The sequence below is a fragment of the Dipteris shenzhenensis genome, chromosome 21, assembly GCF_047967505.1.
Source record: "Dipteris shenzhenensis isolate YYH24624 ecotype China chromosome 21, Dip_SZ_1.0, whole genome shotgun sequence".
Classification (NCBI taxonomy): domain Eukaryota; kingdom Viridiplantae; phylum Streptophyta; class Polypodiopsida; order Gleicheniales; family Dipteridaceae; genus Dipteris; species Dipteris shenzhenensis.
Genome location: NC_141616.1, coordinates 37,092,770 through 37,110,202, shown reverse-complemented (window position 1 = coordinate 37,110,202; position 17,433 = coordinate 37,092,770). Strand labels below are relative to the sequence as shown.

Here is a 17,433-nt window from a genome sequence, read left to right as displayed (position 1 = left end):
TTGTTGCAGTTTGGGCATCTGATCCAGGTTCAGCGTTGGATGACCAAGGTGGCCCAATTTGGGGTACACAGGTTGCTAAGATAGAAAGGGATGACAAGGGAACTCCTATAACATTTACAGCTTTATGGTATGAACCAAAGCCATTGAAAAATCTCCCGAGAAGATATACAATAAAACAACTCTATGAGGGATGCTTGCAAAAGAAGCGTGAATGGGTTCCAAATAATGAGGGATTAACAAAGGTGGAAGTCAGTAGCATTATTCATTGCTGGAAATCGAGGACACGAAGTTTTAAAAAGAAGCATGGATACAATGTTGAAAAATTTATCACAATCCCTGATCCAAGTCATGTCCATATTAAACATCATTTGGCAAGACTTGACCCATCAAACACAAATACATTACATGAATCTGATGACTCTGAACGAGATTCAGATGCATAAGATAATGTTTTGTATGCTTTTTTCCATACAAATGGTGTATCTATACACCACCAATAAGATAATTTAGTGTATGGTTTGTTTTTCAAAAAAAGGGTATATCTATACACCACTTATATATTGAATTCAACAAACTCTTTTTTTTCAAAAAAATGGTGTATCTATACACCACTTATATGTTGAATTCAACAAACTCTTTTCATATGGTGTCATATTTTCACTTCATAGTGTTAAAATTGAACTAGATTAGGAGACTACTATTATTATTATTATAGTTATTGGATGGGGACACCATGCACGAGTTTGGGAATTATAGCTTCACTGAGCCATTTTTTTTAAAATTAGAGGTCACCACTTGACTTTTTAGCTTAGTAAGGCCATATTTGTATATAAGTGACACATTTAGTGCTCTAAAAAACCCAATTTTTAAGCTCACTAAGTGAAGTTGAGTGGAGAAGATATGCTCCAAAAAAAAGTCCAAACCAGGAGAGAAAGTCCAAAAATTTTGAATAGTGTGTTATACACATATCATTTGTTCAAACAAAATGTGCAATATGTCATGCTTGGACATCTCAACACAGTGAAGACATACAAAGAAGCATGGGATATGTAAGCAACTCTTTGTGAGTCTAAGAATTCATCCAGGATTCTCACAGTGAGAAACTAGATCAATGAGAGCATTTGCAACATTGGTGAAATTGGTCATGCTTATGTACTCGGGATTAAGGATTACAACAATCAACTCACACATGACAAAGCATTAGGAATGGTTCACATAGATGAAACCATTAGAAGCATCCAAGAATGTTATGTACATGACATATAACATACCAAATCTAGTTCAAGGAAAAGGCATTGTCCCTATGGACAATTTCTTTAGATGAAAGGATTGGTGAAAGATGTACTCTATGTTCCAAAGCTTGGAACCTCTTAGCAGTTGAGCAAATAACAAAACACAACTATCAAGTCATCTTTGATGGAGATGAATGCACTATCAAAAAAAAATTTAGAGGATATCAGTTAGTGGGAAAAGCTGTCAAGGAAGGATGCTTGTTTAGAATGCTAGCTTTAGTACCAGACTTGCATGCCATGTCAACTCAATAGCAATCGATGCTACTTTTTTTAGTATGGAAAAAGAGACATGGACATGTAAATTTCAAATGCAAATTTCAAAAGCTTAATGCAACTAAGAAATCAAAATCTAGCAATTGGAATTCTGAAACTATAGTTTCTTAGAAAAGTTTGTGAAGCATGTTGCTTTGGTAAAAAAGAAAGAACAAATTTGGTAGAGGCACCTCTCTAGGAAGAGGCATTCTTGATTTGATACATAGAGGTATATGGGGTTATACAGAGTCTAATAGCATCAATGGTTTACTTTACTACTTAACTTTCATTGACGACTACATAAGATATTGTTCGGTCTATTTTTTGAAGGAGAAATTTGAAGTCTTTCCCAGATTTCAAGAATTCAAAGACATGGTAGAGAACCAGACTTGCATAAAGACCTTCACCTTGAGGTATAATCCAAACAAAGAAAATCCTATGAAAAATGCTCTATTGTGGTCCTTGGATACCCAAAATTAAGATCAGACAAAGGAGGTGAATACATGTCTTTAGCATTCATGAACTTTTGCAGAGGTAATGGCATTTGAAGGCAATTCACATGTGCAACACAATGCAATAGTGGAAAGGAAGAATGGGACTTTAGTAGACAATGCTAGAACAATGCTTAGTGGGAAGCATCTTTCAAATCAGTATTGGATAGAAGCAATTTCCAATACAAACTACTGGCTTAATGGACTTCTGGCCAAACTGATTCAAGGTATGACAACTTATGGGGCATTCAATGGATACAAGCCACACATTGGGCATCTCTAAATATTTAATTGCATAGCATATGCCCACATACATGATGATCATCACACAAAAAATTGGATGTTAAGTCACGTAAGTGCATCATGGGTGACTATAGTGAAGAAAGAAAAGCATACAAGTTGCATGATCCCATTAATCAAAAGGTCATTATCTCCAGAGATGTAATTTTTTATGAGGAATCAGAATGGAAGACATCAAATAGATAGAATATAGACACACTGATTACCCACTCACGTACAAAAAAGGTTGATGGAGAAGAGCAAGAATTGCCACAAAACCCCTCCAGAAGAGCAACAAACTAAGACGGTCTACTAGCTGGAAAAGTAGATCACCAACCACATTGACATATGCAGGGATGTTTTTATCAAAGCCATGCTTATATATTAATATAAAATATTGGCAAAATATTTCAAGCTAATTCTTTTAGTTTCATAATATTAGTAGAATGTAGTACTTTTTCATTTTTTTTCTTTTGAATTCTAAAGGAAAAAATGTAAATCCTGGCAAAACTTTAAATTTTTTTGCATAATAGTTTCAAATACTAGCGAATGTTTCAAACATTTATTTTTATTAGGGCCTAAAAAATTTTTACACTAATATAAAAGTTTATCTTTCTAACGAAACTAACTTGAAAAAGTCATCCATGGACATATGCTCAGAACTCGCTCAAAAAGGGAAAGCAATTTAGATTGAAACTATCGATCGTGCTCTTATGACTGCCGTCATGGTTACAGAAGAGCCAGTGTACTTTGAAGATGTAATTGATAAGCTAGAATGGCAATTTGCTATGAATGAATAAATGTAAGCTTTGTACAAAAACAACACTTGGGAACTGTGTGACCTTTCACTAGGAAATAAGGCCATTCCAAACAAATGGTGGGTTTACAAAGTGAAGTAAAGATATAAAGCTAGACCAGTTGCAAAAGATTTTCCTCAGTAATATGGTCAAAACTATGATGAGACCTATGCTCCAGTAGCAAAGATGGACTTCATAAGATTTTTGATATCATGAGCCACACTCAGCAGAAGATAGAATGTGTACCAGCTAGGTGTGAAGAATGTTTTTCTAAATGGTTACCTAAACAAGGAAGTCTACATGTAGCAGCCAATAGGGTATGTTGAACCAGGGAAAGAGCATCAAGCTATTTGCCATCTCAAGAAAATCATATACGGCTCAAAGTAAGCACATCAAAGTTGGTATAGAAGAATCGGTAAGTATTTTTTTAATATGGGATACATAAAGTCTAATGCAGATCATATGCTCTATTACAAAGTTCAAGGGGAATACATGTAACTATAGCACCTTTGTATGTAGATGATCTGATTGTGACAGGAAACAATAAAAGCTTCATCAAGAAGTTGAAACAGGACTTATTTGGAGAGTTCACATGAAAGATCTTGGACTTATGCACTATTGTCTTATATTGAGTTGTGGAGAGACTAAGACAACACCTTCATGAGCCAACAAAAATATGCAGATAGTATCCTGAAGAGCTTTCATATGGTAGATCAAAAGATTGCAGCCACTCCCAGGAAGCCAAGTTTGAAACTTACTAAGCATCCATAAAAGCCTACAATCAATGACAAGTACTATCTGTAGCTCATTGGATCTCTTATATATCTAACTACCACAAGGCGGATATTTGTTGTGCAATAAGTTCACTTGCACAGCTTATTGAAAATCCAAAACAATCTCACTAGAATGCAACCAAAAGAGTCTTGAGATATATTAAGGTACAAGACAGTTTGCAATAAAATATAGAGGAAGTCATCCAAGGTTGCATGGATACTTTGACAGTGACTATGTAAGAGATCATGAGACCAGGAGATCCACAAAAGGATATGCAATTTTCCTTGGTCAAGGTGCTATATCATGGTTGTCAACAACTATTTCTTTGTCTTCAACAGAAGTAGAATATAGGGCACTCACAAGTGCATGTGAGGCTATATGGCTGAGAAGACTATTGTCAGAAACATATTACTTTGACGAGACAATGCCAACAACAGTATATTGTGATAATCAATTGGCTCCAGCATTAGCCAAGAAACTAGTATATCAATCTAAGACAAAGCACATAGAGGTCAGAGAGCACTTCATCAGAGAAAGAGTGTCATTTGGTGACATCACATTGCAACATTGTAACATCAAAGAGAATGTTACATATATCTTTATCAAACCATTTGGGACAGCACTTTGTGAGAAGCACTCTTGGTTTGACATAAGGGAAGGACATTCCCATTAAAGAGGTGTGATGGAATGTAATGTTCAATCCTTCTGCAATTCCAATAATCATAATCTTGAGGGAAGGCCTACTTCATGATTTTGATCTTGAGGGAAGGTGTTGAGGATTCATCTCAACATCATGTGATCATATGTTCATAGCACTAACACAATAGAAGGCTAAAAGGCACAAGGGTTGGAAACCCTAACCCCAGCCCTAACCTTAAAGAGGTCTGTATATATTCTTTTTTCTCAACTAAATCTAGTGTACAGTTAATCATTTTATGGTGTGCTCTCTAGTTTTCCCCTTCCTCATCTCTAGTTGTTCTCTCTAGTTGTGCCCTCTCTCCTCATCTCCGCTCCTCTCTCCATATTTCTTCAAGGGAGAATTAACAAGAACTTTACTCAATTGCACCCAATCGACAAAACAAGGTGAGAAGCGCTGAGATAGGGTGAAGAGTTCATCGAATTTAGGATTGACGGTGAGACTGGGAGCTTGTGCCCGACGGTGTTAGGCTGGTGCATGGTTGAAGGTTGGAAACAGCCTTCTCTACATCTTGGGAAGCGGGTGAAGTGCTCGTGGGTGATTGTTGTTGACATGGAACTGGTTGAGCTACAGTTGCTGATGAGTGAAGGGAAGGGTGAGTACTTGGGTTAGAAGAGTGGTGGGTTGTGGGCAGTGTAGGAGAATGTTGGTTTTGGTGAGGGAGGGGATGAGCAGCATTTGTTTGCTAAGGTTCTATCCAAGAAGTTGGGTGGTGGGTTTTCTTCTCTATTGCTAATGAAGCAAAGAAATGGGTGCTCACTGAGTCTGGTAGAAGGCCTCATGAAGTGGCTCATAAGCCTTGGTTCAAAAATGGTAAATGACATGGAGTTGTTTGTAAGCTTGGCTTGGATGTGGTCAAGCATGAGCTGGTTTGTCTAGCAAAAGGTGGGGTTTATTTCAAAGTTAGGTGAGTAGATTGCGGCTTCCTTGGGTTGATTTCTTTTAGTTACCCCTTCTTTGAAATTTAGTCTTAGACATGGTTGGATCCTTTGGGATCATAGTGTTGAAGCCATGATTTTGTGGATGTGGAAGGGTGATGGAATGATGTTCTCACTTTAGGTCCGCTTTGGTCCCTTTGGTAATGCATGTTTCATTTGTAAAAATACCTCACATTATGCCGGGAATTGTTTGAGATGGATGGAAAATGCTCATGTGGCTCAAAGAGATTATGATACAAAGGAGCTGATGGCGTCAAAAGAAAAGGGGGTTCATGAAAGTGAAGATCAATCTACTGAAGCGGTACTTGATGGCCGGTTTGTGGCAAAGATGAAGAGGGTGATGCATGGAAGGTGGTTGGGAAAAGGGCAAAGTTAAGGGGATTATGTCGAAGAGAAATTTGGCGCATAATGGATGCTCATGCTCATCAGAGTTGCATTTGAGTTCCTCGGAGCGAGGGCATCGAGGGGCATGATTGCTATTTAGTTTGTGAGTGACTCCCCTCAGAAGGAGGCCATGCTATCAGTTAGATCTCGTGTTAGTGTCGAAAGTCTTGGAAGAAGTCAAGGATGAAGAAATGCCTGATGCAAGTGGTAGAAAAAGAGTTCTTGATGAGAAAACTCATGGGAAGGCAGTTATGGGTGTCACAGGATCAGAATGGGCAGTAGCGTGGCAATATATCAATGGCTAAAAAGGTTAAGGATGTTGCGAAAGGATATGCTCGTGGCAAAGAAAAACCAGTTCAACTTCTTTTAGGAGACTTATAAGGATCTTTCCAACTCTTTATTTCATGGTGGTTTAGAAGGATGCCAAGGTAAGATTGGTCTCTGTGCTAACGTGGAATATCAGAGGTGGTTGTGGCTCGAGGAAACAACGGGATTGTTTGGCATTTTTTAGGAAACCTAAGGCATATGTGTTCATACTCTAGGAAGTAAAGTGTGGGGAATCAGATGCCTTTTGGTTAGCCTTGAAAAAATTGGGATTTTTTGTGTTCGTCAATGCTCCTTGTTGTAGAGGAAGAGAAGGGGTTGACATCATTGCGAAATGCCATTATAACCTAGTTCATGGTGGATGGCTTCGCCTTTGGCATAGTGAGTTTATATGCCCCGAGCACTTGTGATGAGAGGAGTTCGTGTTGGAACATACTTAGTTCATGTTTGGTGGGGGACAAATGGCTTGTTGCAGGTGATTGGAACTTTACTAAAGTAGTAAGGGATAGATTGCACTTGTATAATAGTGCTTCTATGTTAAGCTATGATGAGTGGGAGGAGTTGTGTGTGAATCATAGTTTAATCAACTATATTGAGCTAGATCCGACAAGGTTGCAAGGGTTCTCTTGGACTAATTGCAAGAAAGGGGATGATTTTAGATTGGCTAGAATGGATCGCTTTTATGTGAGTGGAGAGGGTTGGTGGTTGAGAGACCCTGTGAAGGGCAAATATCGTCTCAATATTGTTGTGTCAGTCCATTGGATTGTTGTTTGGAAATTTGCAACCCCTCGATAGTGGGTAGATCAAATGATATTCCCTTTAAGCTAAATATTAAGTTGTTAGAGTCTACTGAGTTGAAAAGGTTAATTCTGAATGCATGGGCAAATGAGAGGATGAGATTTGAGGAGCCCTGTGCTAGATATGATGCCTATATTAGAAGGTGGACGGAGATTGGGACAAGATGACGAGAAAGAAGTAAGGGAAATTGGGTGAGTTGAGTTCTACCATGTCATCTTTGAGGGAGGCATTGAAGCTTGCCCCCATGATCATGTTTTGACTACTCTTTTCTCAGAAGTGAGAGCTATCATTCATGCCAGGGAATCTAAGGCGGTAGAACGAGCCAGGGTTAGGAGTAGTCTAACATGACTTTCGTTAGGGGATTCTCCCACTACATTTTTTTTCTAAGTAGTTAAACATAATCATGAGAGGGAATTGATTGATAGGGTACTGGATCAGCATGGCACTGTAATAACACAGTTTTGGCATATAGCTGATATTTTTAGAAATCATTTTTGTACTCTGGTAGAGCATCAGCCTATGCAAGATTAGGCATGGACTGATGCTATGGAGCTTGTCTTGGCTAGGATTGATGCCCGAGTTTCTGACGCTCAGAGGCTGATTCTAAATAAACATTTCTCCTTGCAGGAGCTGTGGGATGCTCATTAGCTTATCAGTTGGAGACATAGCCAGTGGGTTTTGGCTAATACAGGCCTTAGGAAAATTTATGTCAAGTTGATCTACCGGTGCCTATTAAATAAGGCGAGGTTTGCTCTAGACCTCAATAAGTATTGGGGCTTGAGGCGTTCGACGGGATGGTGGAAAAATATGCTTATACAGATTTTGAAAGGGTGGAAGGTGGGAGCATGCTGCTTCCTTCTCTACAAAAATTAGCGCTAAACTGGCTACCTGTGCATGCTAAGCTGATGAAGATAGTGTTGATTGATCCATTGTTCCCCTTTTGTGGTCATGTGGTTGAGTCTCTTTGGCATCTGTTTCGTTTGTGTCCAGTGTCAAAGGCTCTTTGGAGTAAGATGGAAAGGGCGATAAGAAAGGTGGGATTGATCTCAAGCTTTTGCTTGGCTTCCAACTAGAGGTTTCTGTTGCTTGGTGATGTTCGTGGCCTCCCTTCGACGTTGGCGGTCTCTCGTTATCCTCAAGTTCGTGGTGTTGTGGTTAAGGCGATTTGGTCAATACGAAAGTAGATTTTTTTGGGCCAACTCAAACCATGGAGTTTCTCTGACTCAGGGTTGGTTTCATGTTGTTGCAGGGCTACCTTATTAGATATGGCTAAGGTTTAGAGTCCAGTTGATTCCCTAGTAGCTGGCTATTTGGAAGAGTTAGCTAAAGTTTTGTGAGCTTCTATTTTGCTATTGTAGCACTGGCTTGGGGCTTGTTCCGTTTGTATGCCCTTTTTTAATTTTCCTTAATATCAGTGAGCTTTTCGAAAAAGAAGGAGAGTTAACAAAACTTGGGAACCTAAGCCTTTTGTTTGATCATATAACTAGCCATCTTGTACAAGTTACCCACATAACAATATTAACAAATCCCACACAATTATTCAAATTGAATGCTCACACAATTTTCACATGGACATGTGCGTGCATGAGCATGAGCATGTGAGAGAGAGAGAGAGAGAGAGAGAGAGAGAGAGAGAGAGAGAGATGCAAAATGTGCAAATGCAACACAATGCAATTCAAAAAATGAAATGTATTCTTTAAACGACTTGATGCCCATTGAAATGCTCCAACTTCCCATCTCCAAAAAGTATGACTTAAATCTTTAATGGATTCAACATAGTTTGCATTTCATACAAATGCTACCTTAAGGACATTGAGAAACATAATTTTAATTTAAGGATGCCACTACTAAACAAGATTGGATTATATCTATGGCATCATCTAATTGATAAGCGCACAAAACTTGGGATTAATGGCATTCTCCGTGCACAACTTATAACTTTTAATTATCCACACAAATGTAAGCTCTCTCTTATGCAATCATGAACAATAAATGCATGAAATCCAATCTATATTTGATAATGCATGTGGAAAAATATGACAATAGCTAAGATCCAAGGCCTCATTCAAGCATACTATTACCCCACTTTCTAGTACAAGGTAATGCTCACAAAATTTGATTTTCCATCTACAAAGGGACCAACAAGATGATTGAAATAAAATATTATGCACTACAATAAACAAGTTAAACAATGAGGAAAGAGTGAACACCATTGCCCACCCAGTATAACATGATGCCTAGTTTATCTTATGTAGGTTAGTGTTATTTGAAGCTCCCTAGGTTGTGTGTAAATATGAAGGCAAATACTACAATGTCGAATAGGACTAAGCCAATCTATAATAGATAATAAACCAAGAGGGATGTAGAATTGGTTTTCTTGAGAAATAGTTAGTGCCTTCCAATCATCATACATGAATGTATGTTCAAGCTTTGGCATTTATTCAATGGACCAGAGTATGCTCATGGTCACAATACATGCCACAATGATAAAGTCCTATAATTTCGACGTGGTTGTCACTACATGATCTCGAGAACTTTCCCCATCCTCCCAACCAAACCCACTACCCTAGCACCTCTTTGTACCATATCCTCACAGCCCGTATAATCTTAAGCATCAACTTAAAGCCAAAGACATTTTCATCGAACTAAGCAAAGAATACGCCTTGTTGGGTTCAAATAAGTTTGGCTGGTTTGTGCATGGGGAATTGATGTTGAATAATAAACTTAGTTTTCTTTCCTCACATTCGTAGTAGATATCCATAACCTTGAACGTTGGGGAAGAAGAGAGAAGACTTACATTATTGAGGATGGGATCGTTTTGAGTACCCCATAATAAGGATAAGGAAAAAGGCTGGGTAAAGGCTGCAATGAACAATGTGGCCAATAGAAATCCTTAAACTGTAAGTTAAAGACAAAGGAGCCCTGAAATGCATCCTACAGGTGACATCTATATTAACGGAGAGATTTAGCCATCAAAACAAACCAACCATCCCTCTAAGCAATTTAGACCAATCTCCTATTGCTCAGACCAATCTCCTGTACATATATTGGCTGCATCTGAATGTTAATTGCAAGTAATTAAACAATCAAATTCATCCACACAACTATGAAATCTGTTTCCATATATCTCAAGGATGGGGATCTCATGCTCACTGTTATGCAAACAACAAGATCTTCCACCATTTTTGAAACCCCAAGTTGTAGTCTTCAAACGAGAATTTAGACAAGCAAAATCATCCAAGAAACCGACACAATCATCTTACAGTTTCCATCTTTATGCTGACTCCAGTCATATATGAGTTAGATCTTAGTGGCCACCTGTGGTGTTGGCCTCTGTGCAGGAATTACAAAGACCCCTTACTCTCTCAAACGTACGAGCAAGAGTATATTGTTAGTGGAGTTGCTTCCAGCCCTTTCAAGCTTGCTAGTTGGCACGTTCTCTCAGGACGTCGATGCCAATTTCGGTGGGATCGGTGGCTTGCACCTCGTAATGAACCCCATCCAGCTCCCTGCGGAACTTGTCTTTAGAGGTCGCGTAAAGAAACTTTGTGCGGATTCCAGAAGTATCAGGAGACCTGGAAAAACAGCGCTTGAATGCATTAAGATCGACCCATCATACGGTCGAACGAAATTTTGAGAGTTGGATGGGGTAAAGATACACGTTCGTTGGCGTACCAAGCGATGAAGAAAATCTTGCTTTTCTGGCAGTTGTCCTCGGTGACAAAATCAAAATCATATACCGCATATCTGCACTCTTTCTCAGGAAGCGAAGCAGCGAAATCGTCATAGCTCTCAGCGGCCTGTCCGATCTTCTCCACAATTATCTCTTTCTTTTTCTCGTCAATCTTGAACACGATGTAACGATGGGCCTTCTTCCTTTGAAGCTCCATAAAAGTAAGCTTACAGCTGTCATCGACGCCCATTCCCGACCGCGCGTTGGCCTGGGCAAAGAAAAAGCGAGCGAGATCAGCATATGGCAAGCAACTTGAATCAAGTGCAAGTCTCCATGGAAGACTTCCGATTCCTGGGTATAATCTGGCGCGATCAATGAATCAAGTGCAATTCTTAAGTCGAAGACTGGCCATGTCTGGGTATAATCTGGCGCGATCAGAGAGTAGAGTTGGCCGATCTAATTATTGGAACAGACGATGGGATCGAGTGCAGAAACGATCGACGGGAAGGAGGTGCAAACGATGGAAGATGGCTTACCATGAGGAAGGCGGAAGGAGGTCCAAAAGGAGGAGCGATCAGCAGTACGAAATCGAAGAAAGAGATGGGAAAGGAGATGGAGGATGGATCTAAGACAAAGATGAAGAAGAAGAAGAAGAAGAAGATGAAGATGAAGATGAAGATGAAGATGAAGAAGAAGAAAAAGAAGAATGAAGAAGAAACACTCAAAAATGATAAGCTTGAAGAAGGTGGCGTTCCTTTTATGAAAAGTGACACCCACCTTCCATCCCAATACCGTGTTCTACCTTTCCTTTACTACCTATGTTGTTGCCCACTGACTCAGGTAAAGGCAAAACCTCCCTCAAGAAATTGCTCGGTAGAGACATGCTATGCCAAATTAGAGGCAAAGGCTTATGTCAATTATAGACATGCTCCATGCAAAACCTTATGCTGAATTCGAGACATTAGATTAGAGCCTCTCTTGATAAGACATCCTTCAACAAGAGGTGCTATGTCTTGACAAGCAATGGTCACATGCTGATCAAGGGAAAACCTCATGCTAGGTCATAGCCTTCATCACAAGCACTTGCAGTAGCAAACCTTTTGACTTGCACCTGGTCAAATGATCGTCCTACTTTTCTTTTACATTTCTTCTTCTAATGTGCTCACTCAAAGGGGGATGAGTGGGGCAGAGAGTGGTTTGCATTTTCTTCTTTCCTTCATACCTAGTTTCAATTAATATACTCTAATCTCATGAAATCCATACCTCTTTAAAAACCCTATAACTTCTTGTGAACAACTATTCTTAAAGGATAGATTGTGTGAGGTTGTACAATGAGGTGAAAAATAAGGTGAAAGGGCCTTCACACATAAAGCCTATTTAGGGACTCTACACACTCCCAAAAATAAAATTGTACAATATACTAGATGTAAGGTCAACACCTTATGGTAATAAGCCATTGAATGATTATTTAAGGAACTTACAAGGTGCAAATTCTGAGGGACTAAGGTACAAGATATTGATGCTTCTTTAAATTGATGTCATTGTTTTTTGTTTGTGGCCACACGTACACACATTTATGCTATCTCTGTGCGATGCTTACAGAGATGTCCTTACGTTTTGTTGGTGTCTATTGATGTGAAATTAATTATTACGCACTTCTTATGTTGTGGTTTAAATGTGTCAATTATTGGCATTAATAAGCTAGCATTATTAGTATTTACAAGATTCTCAATATGTGCCTAAGTTCTTACAACATGTATGAGGGCCCCATATGTTTAGTAAGGCACAAATGGTCTATCATGACAAAACTATAAATGCAAGAATATGAGATACACATTGTTGAAACATGCACACATAATAAAATGCAAGCTACAAACAACCAATAATTTGAGATTTGATGAACTTAATATCCACTCCCACTTTAACACCTTGACCATCAATCTCCCAACCAAAAGCCAACTAATCGAAAATGCATGCCTACCAAGCCCACAAGTTTTCACTTCATTAAAGAAAAAAAAAATCCCTTCATTTAAAAAGCACTCCTCCACCTTCCACCCCTCCATCAAGCTCTCCATTAGCTCTTGCATCATAAATCCACCACTTTGCCAACAACCATATGGTGCCCTAGACTCTCTTAGTGTAAACTAGCTAGTAGTGCCCCACGTCTCCTCCACTGAATCCAAACTTATTCTTCAATCGTGTCAACGTAACCATTCCTTGTGTGCTTTCCCAAGCATAGCCACACACTTGTAGTTGAAGTTATGCCACACTTTCTCTAACACCAATCATATGTGGAGAAGCATAATATATTTCCTCTCTAGGCAACCCCCCATCCTCAACTTTTCTTCTTCTCTAGATTCAAAAAAGAGGTAAAATCTATAATAATCCCACAAAGTTCAAAGTACATTAAAGTGAGCACTCATCCTCGACATATGGTCTAGTTTCATAGGATCTAGAGAAAGGTTGGTGACTTTATTGCATCAATGGGGCACTGTTTGCCAAGCTTTATTCCAAAAAACTTTAAGTTGGTCTCGTATGACCATCATAATCATTCTCGCATATGTCATTCTCACTTCAAAGTGTGCATGCTCAACCTTTTTACATATTATTTACATAACATGTGGTTAAGGTAGAAGTAATTTCATTGCATACGCTTATCTAAAGTAATCTAATTGCATATGCTATATTTACAAATGTAAACAATTTTAATCCCTCTCTCTCTCTCTCTCTCTCTCTCTCTCTCTCTCTCTCCCCCCCCCCCCCCATGCATGTGTATGTGTGGATGTCTATTTCTCACTGAGTGATTGTTTGATTTGCAAAAGATGATGATTTTAACTGTGTGTTCAACTTCGAGCAAGCTCTTCGATAACCCTAACCCTAAAGAGATTTGTATATATTCTTTTTTCTCAACTAAAACTAATGTACAATTAATCATTTTGTGGAGTGCTCTCTAGTTGTGCCCTCTCTCCTCATCTCTGGTTGTGCTCTTTAGTTGTGCCCCCTCTCCACACACACACACACACACACACACACATGGACACACGCACACGCACACACACACGCACATGCACATGCACATGCACACACACACATGCGCGCACACATGCACGCATGCATGCACAAACACACGTGCACGCACGCACGCACACGCACACATGCATGCATGCACGCACAAACACACACACACACACACACACATGTATATGGGGAGGAAAAGATACAAGTTCATAGAAGGACTAAAAAGGAATCTACCCTTACCTAGACTAATAATTTTAACTAGTCTTAGTGGCAAAAAATGGGGAAGCACAACAAAAATATATGAATTTTAAAGAGGCGGATTTGGGGGGAGGGGATGTGGAAGTAAATATTTTTAGCCCTGCAAAGAGTCTTAGGGATCGAGTGGATTTTTGGGAGGTGGGTTGGGAAAGTGGGGGTTTGTGAGTAGCCGGTCAAGTTAGCGAGTTAGTGGGGGACTAGGGTCCAGTCTTAAGTTAATGGTATAGTTAGGAATGTTTGACCTAGTTAGTAACTTTCCTATATAGGAACTTTCTTGTATAGCAAGTTTCATGCCCAAATTTAGCAAGTTTCTTGCCCTTTTTTTGCCTACTCGGGGGAAAGGCTTTAGTGAAGACTTGGTTTTGGTGGAGATGATAAATTTCTAACCAAGGTGGCAATATTCGATTGGTTTTGGGGTTGGCTACGTGGAACTATTGGATTGGTTATTGATTATTGCTATTTCCATCCCATTTTTTTCTCCCCCTTTCTCTCTCTCTTCCTTCTTCTCTCTCTTTCTCTTCCCATCTTTTTCTCCCCCCCCCCCCCCCTCTCTCTCTCTCTCTCTCTCTCTCTCTCTCTCTCTCTCTCTTTCTTCTTCTTTCTCTTTATCTTCCCATCTTTTTCTTCCCCCCTCCCCCCCCCCCTCTCTCTCTCTCTCTCTCTCTCTCTCTCTCTGGGTAGGCCACATGAACAAAATTCATCTTGTTCACTCTGTGTTGTTAAAGGAATGATAATCACTCTAGTTAGTAGGCATACTGGCTATGGCGTCCATCCTAACACATCCCTCTCTTGCCTTTCCTCTTGCTCCTGCTCCCCTCTTCTTTGACTCCACCTCTAGTGCAAAACCCAACCCTCCACGTAATTGTAAGTTCTCTTGCGCTGATTCGCCTCAATGCTTTGCTTTCTCTCTTTCCAAGCTTAATCACATTCACCATCGCAACTTTTTGCAATCCATCGCAGTCGTTGTGCAGTTTTGTCAACATTTATTTTGAGTGATTCATCGCAATTGTTTTTCCTTGTTTACCAAATCAATTTCTAGCCAAGTGTGGTTTTTTGTGTGGCAATAGGCCCTCCAACAAAGGAAGTCAAGCTCGTTTCCCTCACTGTATAAATTACTAATATGATAATGCTCGCAACCCCTTTGCACAAAAAATTGTATCCACCAATGCAGAGTGAAAAAGAAAAAAAACCACAAGCATCTGATCATAGGCTCAAATGGTCTGGCAAACAGATCTGCGAGCCCTGTAAAACTTGTCTAACCATCTATTATCTACTCTATGGGACTCCAAAGATCATACTATGCATCCTTCTCTTTGCTTCATGGGAACATCTTCATCCTCTACTTGTTTTTCTTTCTACCTTATTTTCTCTTCTCCCCTTCTGCTTTCCACAACTCCCGTAGATGCAAACTCTTCTAATATCTGTGTAGAGTGTGGTTATCTTCGTGTCCTTGTTCCTAACATCACTAGTTTTTGGCAGTTTGTAAATTGTTCTGACCCCTCTAAAGTCACAGGATACTCGCATCGATGTCTTCACAGAGGCTATTTAGAATTTCTCCTTCTCAAAATTCAACTTCAATGAGAACAATTCCGGCCCTGAATACGACACTAGTTATGATCATTGAAATGGCAAAAGGTACGTGACCTAGACATTTCAAAATCTTCAAAGCACACAATAGACTAACTCTCAGGCAAAATCACGGCCCTGTTTCTTCCCCTGCTATAGGAAAAGATTATGGACTTATTGATGTTTGCTGCAGAGAGCGAATACCATGCAATTGTTTGAGACATCACAATTGGAGCACAGCGGGTATCAATGGTGAACGTCAACCAATTATAACTTCATACTAGAATTGTAACGGTGGTAAAGGCTAGGCAAGAACCTGCATATGTTCTTTTTCATACCTTTCACAGCACAGATGTGGTGCACCGTGATCAAATCATTTGTGCTCACAAGAGTGTTGTTGTGGCTGTTGGAGTGCAACACTCATCCCCACCAGACAGTCATTGGTGAACCTCAACTATGCTCTCAACATTTTTACTTGAATGCATCATAAGGGCTCCCAAACTACCCACTAATAGTTAAGTTTTGTTTTGCATGTATTTGGTCAACATGGTTTAAGTGTGGGTTAGTAGTAGTTAAGGGCTTCTAACATCTCTTTTCTCTCCTTTCTTTCACCCACCATCTTTGCCCATATTGCTTCACCTTCACTTTCTTTTTCTCTTTTCCTTTCCTTCCAATTTACACCTATCGTTTTCCTTTTACAAGTTATTGGAAATATTTATCGAGCAAATTTACACTTACACTTGTAATGACACTCCAAGATGCAGGGCCTTAGTCCCCACATTGTTTTAAAAGAAGAAACAAGAGTGTAGGGGGAAAAACGTAAATACTTACAATCTCATGGGTCGGCAAAAAGGAAATTACTGTATTTTTTAATCTTACTATAGAATATAAAGAGAGCATTACTAACTTCATCATGGGGATTTACATAATGGGGAATTACATGCTAGGTTAAGAAGATGCACAAGGAAGGGGAAGATATATAATAATGAGTAGAAAAAAAGGGGGGGACACAATACCAATAAAAATATCAAGGTGCCCTATCATCTATAAAATTGATTTAAATGTGTTTCAGGGGAAGGGGGGGTTGTGGGTATAACCATAATGAAAGTGTGAGAAATGGGAGAGAGAGAGAGAGAGAGAGAGAGAGAGAGAGAGAGAGAGAGAGAGCTTGCACTACATTTTAGTCTCCTTACACCTTTGCAGCTCATATATATATTTTTTGTCACATCATCATGTGCCATAATCCCCTCATCATATGTTTTTATGGAATTTGATCTCTTCTTCTTCTTCTCAAGGACAATAATTTCTTGCTGCTCAGATTGATCCTCTACTTGGGAGACTTGGTAGACGTATTACCATCGTTACAATCCTTGCTCCACACTGAGTTGCCTCGTGCACAACTGCCATGATCATCATGCACACGTTTGTTAGAAGAGGAGGATCGAGAGAGGGACATTAGAAGATGAAAATATTAGGAGAAACAAAATGGAACTTCCGTGCCAACAACAAATGCATCCAACCGTATGTAGTACCAAAATCTAATCTCACAGTCAATATTTGTTCCATGGTCATAACCGTTTAGTGTGCTTAATATATTATATATTCTTATATTTCCATATTTCCATATATACATACATTTATATATATCTATATCTATATCTATATCTATATCTATATATATATTATATATATATATATATAAGCTATATAACACTTAGATAACTCTTTCTTAATGTTTCCCCCTTTTTTTGTTTATTTCTCCTTTACTCCATGTTAAAGAATGCTTTAATTTCTTGAGTCCTCTTTTTAAAAAAAAGAACTATTCAATTAATCTTCTAAAATGTTTTAATTATTTTTTGACTAACTTTTATGTTTCTCCTTTATTTGTTCTT

General features: G+C 39.1%; 1 protein-coding gene across 1 annotated transcript in view; it reads right to left on the bottom strand.

The window, feature by feature from the left end:
• Window positions 1-10,224: 10,224 nt before the first annotated feature.
• LOC147888811 (actin-depolymerizing factor-like) overlaps window positions 10,225-17,433 on the bottom strand; it is a 122,507-nt gene continuing 115,298 nt past the window's right edge. The window contains exons 2-4 of the mRNA XM_087392237.1: window positions 11,236-11,315; window positions 10,702-10,967; window positions 10,225-10,601 (exon numbers count right to left, since the gene is read on the bottom strand). Of these exons, the coding sequence (XP_087248363.1) occupies window positions 10,451-10,601; window positions 10,702-10,967; window positions 11,236-11,238 (420 nt within the window). The 5' untranslated portion in view covers window positions 11,239-11,315 and the 3' untranslated portion in view covers window positions 10,225-10,450. The remainder of the gene's footprint in view (window positions 10,602-10,701; window positions 10,968-11,235; window positions 11,316-17,433) is intronic.